This window comes from Macrotis lagotis, chromosome 4, assembly GCF_037893015.1.
Source record: "Macrotis lagotis isolate mMagLag1 chromosome 4, bilby.v1.9.chrom.fasta, whole genome shotgun sequence".
In the NCBI taxonomy this organism is placed as follows: domain Eukaryota; kingdom Metazoa; phylum Chordata; class Mammalia; order Peramelemorphia; family Peramelidae; genus Macrotis; species Macrotis lagotis.
Window position 1 is genome coordinate 181,915,948 of NC_133661.1, and position 10,271 is coordinate 181,926,218.

General features: G+C 51.2%; 1 protein-coding gene across 3 annotated transcripts in view; it reads left to right on the forward strand.

Annotated features, from left to right (window-relative positions):
- The window catches only part of ZFHX2 (zinc finger homeobox 2), a 32,302-nt gene extending 22,243 nt beyond the window's left edge, over positions 1-10,059 (forward strand). For all 3 annotated transcript variants that reach the window (XM_074234829.1, XM_074234827.1, XM_074234828.1), the window contains exons 9-10: positions 52-3,519; positions 3,830-10,059. In XM_074234829.1, the coding sequence (XP_074090930.1) occupies positions 52-3,519; positions 3,830-4,773 (4,412 nt within the window). In that variant the 3' untranslated portion in view covers positions 4,774-10,059. The remainder of the gene's footprint in view (positions 1-51; positions 3,520-3,829) is intronic.
- Positions 10,060-10,271: the final 212 nt, after the last annotated feature.

Below are 10,271 nucleotides of genomic sequence, written 5' to 3' on the forward strand. Positions count from 1 at the left end.
GGGGCTAGTGTCATTTCTTCACCCCACCCTAAACCACTTTTCCTTCCTTAGGAGACAGTTCCAACCTTACCCCAGAAGTTCATCCAGACCCTCTACCAGAGCCTCTTCCACCTCCAGCTGAGGTCCCTGACAAACCTCTGACAAGCCCTGAAAAACCCCCTTCCCCAGCCCCTTCCCCACTCCCTCAGCCTGACCCCCAGACTGAAGAAGCATCCCCAACAATGCCCACAGTTGAAGAGGAAGATGGGCCAACAGGGGAGTCTCGCCCAGCAGAGCCAGCTCCTGCTGATGCCCGGCACCCTCTGTCCTACCGCAAGACCACCAACTTTGCTCTGGACAAATTCTTGGATCCTGCCAGGCCCTACAAGTGCACAGTATGTAAGGAGTCCTTCACCCAGAAGAACATCCTCCTGGTACATTACAACTCTGTCTCCCATCTGCACAAGATGAAGAAAGCTGCCATTGACCCCTTGGCCCCAGCCAGAGGGGAGGCTGGTGCCCCCCCAACAACTGCCACTGCCACAGACAAACCCTTCAAGTGCACAGTCTGCCGCGTCTCCTACAACCAGAGCTCTACCCTGGAGATTCACATGCGGTCAGTCCTGCATCAAACTCGGTCCCGGGGAGCCAAGGCTGATGCCAAGGCTGAGGGACCAGAAAGGAACCAGGAAGAGTCCAAGGAGGCTGAGCCTGATGGGGTGGGGGGCACAGAGAAGAAGGTGCCCGAGACTGGCAGCCTGGTTTCTGGGCTGCCCTTTCTGTCCCCACCACCACCACCCTTAGACCTACATCGTTTCCCAGCTCCACTCTTCACTCCCCCAGTGCTGCCACCATTCCCACTCGTGCCGGAGTCCTTGCTGAAGCTCCAGCAGCAGCAGCTGCTCCTGCCCTTCTACCTGCATGACCTCAAGGTGGGACCCAAGTTGACACTGGCAGGGCCCACACCTGTACTGTCACTGCCACCAACCACTCCACCCCCACCACCACCTCCCCCTAAGACTGAGGCAGCAGAGCGGGAACGAGAGCGACCCCCAGTGGCCGAGGAGAGAAGCGAGGCAGGGCCTTCCTCGCCACCCTGCCAGCCTCCCAGTGAGGCAGCGCGGACGGCAGCCAAGGCCCTGCTGGAGAACTTTGGCTTTGAGCTTGTGATCCAGTACAATGAGGGGAAGCAGCCTGCACCACCGCCCCCTACGCCACCCCCTCCTGAGGCCTTAGGGAGTGGGGACAAGCTGGCTTGTGGAGCCTGTGGGAAACTCTTCTCCAACATGCTTATCCTCAAGACCCATGAGGAACATGTCCATCGTCGCTTCCTGCCCTTTGAAGCCCTTAGCCGCTATGCTGCTCAGTTCCGAAAGAGCTATGACAGCCTGTATCCACCCCCAGCAGAGCCCCCCAAGCTTGCAGATTGTCCTGTGGACTCCTCTGCTCCCCCACTCTGCCCACCCTTCCTGGTGCCCGAACCTGAGGCTGGGGGAAGTCAGCCCCCTGAGGAGCACCTCTGTCCAGGAGGGCGCTGGCCCCAAGAGGAGGAAGACTGTGGAAAGAGTCCCCTTCCCCCATCTGCTCCTGCAGGCCGCCGCTTCTCCCGCACAAAATTCACAGAATTCCAGTCCCAGGCCCTGCAGTCCTTCTTTGAGACCAGCGCCTATCCCAAAGATGGGGAGGTGGAGAGGCTGGCAGGGCTCCTGGGCCTGGCCAGTCGCGTGGTGGTGGTGTGGTTCCAGAATGCTCGGCAGAAAGCCCGAAAGCATGCAGGGGATGGGGGTCCAGTGACAGCTGTGGGAGCAGGCACAGGATCCTCAGCCTGCAGGCGCTGCCATGCCACCTTCTCTTGCATCTTTGAGCTGGTTCGGCACCTCAAGAAATGCTACGATGATCAGCCACCAGAAGAGGAGGAAGAGGGGGAAGAAGAAGAAGAGGAGGCAGTAGAGGAGGAAGAAGCAGAGGAAGAGCAGGCACCAGAACCCCCAGCTGGCCCAGAGGCTCCAGCACCAGCATCTCCAGAGGCAGAAGACCCATGCCAGACAGAGACCCCCAAGCCAGCAGAAAGAGAATCAGAGGGGACAGCCCCCACCTCCCCCTGCCCAGCTCACACCTGCGATCAGTGCGCTGCTGCTTTCACCAGCCAGGACCTCTTGAGCAGCCACCGAAGACTCCATTTTGTGCCACCGGTGCCACCTGGTGCCCCTCCACACCTTTTGGACCTACCCCTGTTAGTGTTTGGGGAGCGTGGCCCCCTGGTGCCGGGACCCCCACCAGCCTCAGGGCTTCCTCTCAAACGCAAGCATGAAGAGGGCAGCTTATCACCCACAGGAAGTGAGGCTGGTGGGCCTGGGGAAGGCGAACCACCCAGAGACAAGCGTCTCCGTACCACCATCCTGCCCGAACAGCTGGAGATCCTGTACCGCTGGTATATGCAGGACTCCAACCCAACCCGCAAGATGCTGGACTGCATCTCCGAGGAAGTGGGGCTCAAGAAGCGGGTGGTGCAGGTTTGGTTCCAGAATACCAGAGCCCGTGAGCGGAAGGGTCAGTTTCGAAGCACTCCTGGAAATGTGTCCAGCCCAGCCATCAAGACCCCTGCCCCACCGACCCCTGTCCCCTTCACAAAATTTGGCCTCTTTATGGGCAAAGTGGAAGATGGAGTAGGAAGGGAAGTCTCCAAGCGAGAAGCACCCCCCCTCCCCTATGCAACAGCCTCTCCCACCACTGGCCCTGCATCCTTTTTGTCACCTGGCAAGGACACTAAGGAGGTCAGTGCCACTCCGACCCCCCCACTTCCTCCTCCACTTCTTGAGGAAGAGGCGCCGGAGGAGCCACTCAAGGTGTCTCCAGAGAGTGCGGTCTGCAGCCCATCTGGAGGGGACCTGAGTGACTCATCTGCTTCTAGCCTGGCTGAGCCAGAGTCACCTGGTGCTGGGGGAGGTGGGAATGGGGGGACCGGAGCAGGGGGGACCCCCGATGGGCTAGGGCAGCGCCGCTACCGGACCCAGATGAGTAGCCTGCAGCTAAAGATCATGAAGGCCTGCTATGAGGCCTACCGTACCCCAACCATGCAAGAATGTGAGGTGCTGGGAGAAGAGATTGGGCTTCCAAAGAGAGTCATCCAGGTGTGGTTCCAGAATGCCCGTGCCAAGGAGAAGAAGGCCAAATTACAGGGGGTAGGAGGAGGTGGGGGAGGCAGCAGCAATGAAGGCCCCGTGGGAGCTCCCCGAACTGACTGCCCCTACTGTGATGTCAAGTATGATTTCTACGTCTCCTGCCGGGGCCATCTGTTCTCCAGGCAGCATCTGGCCAAACTCAAGGAGGCTGTCCGGGCCCAACTTAAGAGTGAAAGCAAGTGCTATGACTTGGCTCCTGCCCCTGAGACTCCCCTGGTCCCAAAGGCCCCTCCACCCACCACGGCTGCCACGCTCTCCCTGGGGGCTGCCAGCACCCTGCCTCGACTGGCCCCTGTGCTCCTGTCTGGTCCTGCTCTAGCTCAGCCCCCACTGAGCAGCTTAGCCCCCTTCAATTCAGGTAAGTAAGGAGGAAGGGGATGTTCCTTTTGTCTCTTCCTAAGTCTCCTCAGTCTGTCTTCTCCCTTTCCCTTTGGGCTTCCCTTCCTACCTCCACCCTCCATTACACTCTTCCTTTGATCCTATTTTGGGGCAGAGTGGAAATGTAATGCACTGGTTCGTTGGAGGGTGCTGACAGGGCACACAGCCCCCTGAAGAGGCCAGTAGTAAATTGGCATTCTGGTGGGAGGGGGACATCACTGCTGGGGGGGCAGGGGGCACCATCAGTGGCCTGCCCCCTTCCCTTGCTTAACCTCTCCTCCTCTTCCCAGGCCCTGCGGCTTCTTCGGGCCTCATCAGCCTGGCTGCTGCTGCCTCTGTTTTGCCGGCTACTACGGTTGTCCAGCCCAGTCCAGCTCGCCCCTTACCTCAGAGAACAGATCAAACCAACTCCACTGCAGTGGACCCTGCTCCAGGGCCTCCTGCTGAACCTTCAGGGGACGACATGCCCGATGAGCGTAAGTGTGCTGCCGCTGGGGTCACCACTTCCTCTACTGACGCCCTCAAGAACCTCAAGGCACTAAAGGCCACGGTACCCACCCTGTTAGGTGGCCAGTTTCTGCCCTTCCCCCTGCCAACAGCAGGGGGGGCTGCCCCCCCAGCCGTCTTTGGTCCGCAGCTCCAAGGGGCCTACTTCCAGCAGCTCTATGGGATGAAAAAGGGGCTATTCCCCATGAACCCCGTGATACCTCAGACCCTCATCGGGCTGCTCCCCAATGCCCTCCTCCAGCCACCACCCCAGCCCCCTGAGCCTACGGCCACAGCTCCCTTGAAGCCGCCAGAGCTACACCTCCCTAGTGAGAGTGAGCCTGGGGAAGCTGATGAATTGCTAGCAGGCACCACCGGCATTTCCACCGTGGATGTGACCCACCGCTACTTGTGCCGCCAGTGCAAGATGGCATTTGAAGGGGAGGCACCTGCTGCTGCCCACCAGAGGTCCTTCTGCTTCTTTGGGAGGGGTGCTGGGGCTGGTGTGCCCCCCCCTCTTCGTGTACCCATCTGCACCTATCACTGCCTGGCGTGTGAGGTGCTGCTGAGTGGGCGGGAGGCCCTGGCAGCCCATTTGCGCTCCTCAGCGCACCGGCGCAAGGCAGCCCCTCCTCCAGGGGGCCAGCCGGTCACCAACGCCACGGCTTTTGCCAAAGAGGAAGCAAGATTACCTCACACGGACTCCAACCCAAAAACTACTTCTACCTCTACACTTCTAGCTTTATAAACAGAGAAACCAAGATAGGGGAAGAGAGAAGGGCTCTTCAGCTCTTCCTGCATACCCCAAGGGGTTCCTGGTGGGGGTTCAAACCCCTCATCCACACCCCAGGGCTCTGCCCATCCTGGGTGAGTCTCCTGACTTCAACCCTCAGTGGGCTTCCCACACCCCACCTCCAGCAGTGTCCTGCCTCCTCCCCCACACAGACTCCCTACAAACACCCCCATCTGCCCCCCATTCTCCCATGTACACTTAACACAGCCTGTCTCCCACATATAAACACATACACACACACAGACACACGCACACACATGCACAGCTCCCTCCCTCATGTCCTGCCTTCCCCAACATTCTCATGGTCTCCAAAGAGACCACAATCCTCCATGTCCTGCCTCTTCCCCACTCAATCCCCAACCACATGTCCCATCCTACTCAAGTCCTCCCGTACTGTGCTATTGACTGAGAAACGCCAAAAAGAAGAGAGAGAAAAAAAGAAAACCCAAGAGGACGAAGGGGGAAGGAAAAAAAATTACACCACTCCCCTTTCCTCTCCTGCCTTCTTCGTCCAGAGTGCAACACCAGTTACAAACTCTTTCCAAGCTCCCAACTGGCCAGACCCCATCATTGGGGGCCCAGGAGGGAGCCTTGGAACTCTAACCAAACAAGAGGTGGGGCAGGGAGAGGGGTCCCCATTCCCCCATCTCCCCTCCCTCTCCAGCAGGGGAATCTAGGAAGCTTGGACTCTTGAGAAAGCCGCTGCCAGGAACCCCTGTGCCCCTCTCCTTCCTACACCCCAGAACTGCAGTAACTTATTCTCAAAGGCTTTAAACACAGAGATCCTCTCAGCAGCCGTGGGCCAGCCCCTGGTCCCAGGCCTGCCAGCATTGGGCCCAGCCTCGGGGACCCGGTGCCGCCCACCAATGGCAAATCCAAAGTTCTTTAAAAAAAACTGAGACACACACACAACCAAAAAAGAGAGAGCAAGAGAGAGCGTACGCACGAGAGAGAGAGAGATGGAGAGACCAGAGGAATGAACTAAAGAAAAATAATAAACTTGAAAAACACAGAAAAAACCCAACAGAGAAAACCCTTCCACCAAACAAAATGTTTTTTTTTCCTGTTTGTGTCAATGTTTTGGTTCTTTAGATTTTAAAAATTCTCTTGTGTTAAGGGTTGTTTTTTAAATCTCCCCACTTCTTCGAAAGAAAAAATGGTTTTTAGCCCCTGAAATGGTTGTTAAGCACCCCAAGGGACTGAGAATAATGTCACCCTATCTTTTCCCCTTTCCTGTTAAAGACACTGTAAGAGGAAAGATAAAAACTCAACATAAGTAAGAAATTATCACCAAAAAGCTCTTTCCCAGAAACAGAATAGAGAGTTTTAGAAATCCTATCCAGAAAAATGTGGATGGTTTGCAGATCCTAGCTGTCCTTTCCTCCAACCCATATTACTTCCCTCCTGAACCTCAACTTCTACTTCTTGATCCCTCCCTCATACTCTCCACTCCCTAAAGAACCCCTTCCTCTGTCCTCTTGTTTCCCTCTACACTGTCTCCAGGTCTTTATGCTCCTTGTTCCCCATCACACCCCAGCCTGTATCTTTCATCGCTCAGAGGTATTAGAATATGCCATGAGACCACAGGGACCTGATGCCCAATTGAGGGGAATGTTGGGAGAATAAATGATGATTTAAGCACAAGATGGGAACTCCTCTCCTAAAATTGGTCATTTTTATAAGCTAACGTGCTGGTGAAGGACCAAGAGGAAGATGGTAGACCTTAGTAAAGGAAACTTTTTAAACTTTTGGGGCCTCCTTCTGAATCCCTGTCCCTTGTTTTTCCCTTTCTGCCTCCCATTTAACCATTCAACCTTCCCCCATTTGAATCCAACCTGGAGTTAATTAAATTTTCCATGCTAAAACATCAGAGTTATGGCTATGGAGGAGAGAGAATGGAAGGAGGGAAGAGAGAGAGGAGAGAAACTACACTAGCTTAGTCCTAGAGTCCCCACACAATCTCATGCTTATGGAGTGCTCTATAATTTCAAAGTTCTCTCAATAACCCAGTGATATCTTGTGTTTCACTTCCTGCCTCAAAGACAGTCATACAACCCAAGTGGAATTGGAGGAGCAGAAATAGTTACTCTGATGATGCCAAAAACATACCAGCTACCAATTGAGGTAGCAAGAGAAGTGACCAACCTCCAAGTGGTCCATGCTGCTCTTGCATCTACCTTTCTCTGTCTTCCTCTTGCTCCCCTCCTCATTCCCTCTCTCTCTCATTGAAATTCCATGTATAAAACTATTTTCTTAGCATGTGTATGAGGAAAGAGGCTTTTTAACTCTGTGCTTCATGGGAATGTGACTTGTGTATAAAGGTTGAAAACAAAAACAGGAAAAAAAAATAAGAGGAAACATTTTCAAAACCAAACCAAACCTGGCAATTGCCTGGTATAGAGTGATGAGGTGTGGACTTATTTGAAATTGCTTGTGGGTCCCTCATATTTAGAGCCTTCCAACTAGAAAGGCAGGCTGACTGGAGTTTGAAGAAAAATCTTTACCCATCCCAGAGACTTTTGTGTGTCTGTGCATGCATACACTAGCCTGGAAAATACTGTACAAGAGTACAGTCACCAGGTGGAAAGAGCTGGCTCTACACTGGGCCAATCACACTCAACTAAATCCCTTGTGCAAAAAACCAAAAACTTGAGCCCACTGAACTGAGTGAAGCAAAGGGCTATAGTTCTACCCACTTTTAGATCGATATACTCCCATCCAATCCCTTTTCCAAAGTAGAAGCTTTGATCCAACCCCAACAGGCTGGCCTGTTGGCATGCAGACAACAGCCTTAGATATTTCTGCAAGATACTAGAAGGCAGAGTTAGCCTGCTTGAGGTGAGCACCACTCACTTCTAAGTCCCCTGGGATGATGCCATTGTGACTTTCCTTTATTCAGACTCAGCCCCCATCTCATTCCCATATTCATTCATCTTGAAATCTTTGTGCATTCACATGTAGCTCTACCTATAGGTGAACCTAGAGTTTGCTTCTCCTCCTGCATCACCATTTAATAGATTAAAATACCTGACTATGTGGTAGTTGGGAGAAACCACCAGACCACAAATGGGACAGGATTTAGTGACTTCTAAAGAACCTGAGTCCTGGAGGGGCATTCAAACTTTAGTTCTGGTTTAGATATTGTAGCTAGAAGTGTTATGGGGATGGGGTGGCTAGGTGGCGCAGTGGATAGAGCACCAGCCTTGGAGTCAGGAGTACCTGGGTTCAAATCCGACCTCAGATACTTAATAATTACCTAGCTGTGTGGCCTTGGGCAAGCCACTTAACCCCATTGCCTTGAAAAATCTAAAAAAGAAAAAAGTGTTATGGGCAGTGGCAATGATCTTGACTGATTTCCTTCCACCAGGCCAATTATGCATGAAACTAGACAAGGTATTGGCATGAGGTACTATATGGGCAAAGGGATCAACAGGGTTTGGGGATGAGGATAAAAGAATCTGGCAAAAAAAACCCAACAAACTAAAAAGTATATTCTCTACTGGCAACCCTTGGAGTACACCCATCCAAAATCTAGAGACATATGCACACTTGAATAAAGAGAACATACACAATGCTACTCTCCAGGAAATCAGCACTCCACCCCAATCCTTTCCTATGTGTCTTGATCACCACCTCTTAGTTATTGCTTGCTTTTGATTTCACGTCTCATATCTCTCTGGTAATCCAGGCTGATTTCTGTTTGCCTCAGATTGTACAAGATTCTTTCCTATAATCACAGTCACATGTATGTGCACTGGTAGATTCAAGAAACAAATGGAGAAAAAGAGAACCAAATATATACAAACTACCGTGTGAGCTCACAAGCAAGAACTATTCCCAGACACAAAGACTTTTGTTCCCACACAGACAGACCCAGAGACATAGCTGTACACTTCTGTATTCTGATGCAAACAGAGGTACATTCATTCCCAACAGACAATGTCAGTAATAATTAAATCCAAGAAATAATGTACTAAAAACCAGGAAAGAAGTGACTGAATTTGGGATATCAACCTAGCCAGGAAGAAAGGAGTAAGGAACTTTAATAAATAAGAATTTGGGTCTTGTTCTCTGAGTGTGACAAGCAGGAGACCTCAGAGGGAATTGAGAATGTGTTAAAAGACCAAATAGGGATCTGCGAGGTACCTTTACCCACTCAAATCTAAACCCTCGGAAATCAACTTCATTCAATTGAAACTACTTCCAACTTCATTCAAAAGAATGATTTCTTTAGTTACCAGTGAGCTCTCAATTGCCAAATCTAATGACTTTTCTCAGTTCTCATTCTTCTTGACCTCTCAGTAGCCTCTGACACCATTAATCAATCTCTTCCAGATACTTTCATCTATGTTTTCATGACACAAATTCTTTCCCCTGATTTTTCTTCCTGTGTTTGGCTCCTTTGCTAGCTCTTCCTTCAGGTTATTCTAGTCACCAAGACTATCTCCCAAAATTCTGTCCTTTATCCTTTTCATTTCTCCCTCCATATTCTCTTTAAAGTTCATCTTATCAGCTCTCACAGGTTTTATTATCTCTAAACAAATGATTCCCAGATCTCCATATTCTGTCTTAATCTTTTTCATGAATTCCAGTCTCACATTAATAATTGCCTTTTAAATCTGGAACAGGGTGTCATAAGCAACTCAAAATCAACAAGTCCAAACACAGTTCATTATCTTTTCCCCAACCCTCCCCTCTTGCCAACTTTCCTATTCCTGTCAGAGGCAACATCATCCTATCTGGTTCTCAGACTTAAAACTTTGGTATCATTCTTACCTTCCCATTCACTTACATCCTTCATATCCAATCTGTCATCAAATTTATCTTCACATTTCTACATCTCTCATCTCCCCTTATCTTTAATCACACAGTCATCATGATACAGTTCAGGGCCTCATCTCTACTTGCCTGAATAGTCTTTTGGGTGGTTGACTGACCTACCTAGTCTCCAAAAGCCCAACCATACCATCTCTTCTACTCAGTAAACTCCAGGGCTTCCTATTACCTCCAGGATCATATGTAATACAATCCTCTTAAAACCCTTCACTACATGGCCCCTTCCTAAATTTTAGTCCCTCTAACACTCTGTGATCCATTGGTCTCCTAGCTGCTCCTAAAATAATGCACACCCTCTTTTAACTCTGTACCTGTTCACTGCCTATCCCCATTCCTGGAATGTTCTCCCTCATTACCTCTGTCTCCTGGCTTCCTTTAAGATTCAGCTCCAAACCCACTATCTACAAGAGGTTTTTCTTAGTCTCAATCTCTGCCTTCCTTTCAGCAATACATTGGTGGTGCCTTCTCTCTCAGACCACCTTCCATTGCTTTATCCATACCTTGTAGGTATATCTGCCTTACTTTCAACAATACATTGGTGGTGCCTTCTTTCTGAGACCACCTTCCATTGCTTTATCCATACCTTGTAGGTATATATTACCTGCATGTTGCCTCTC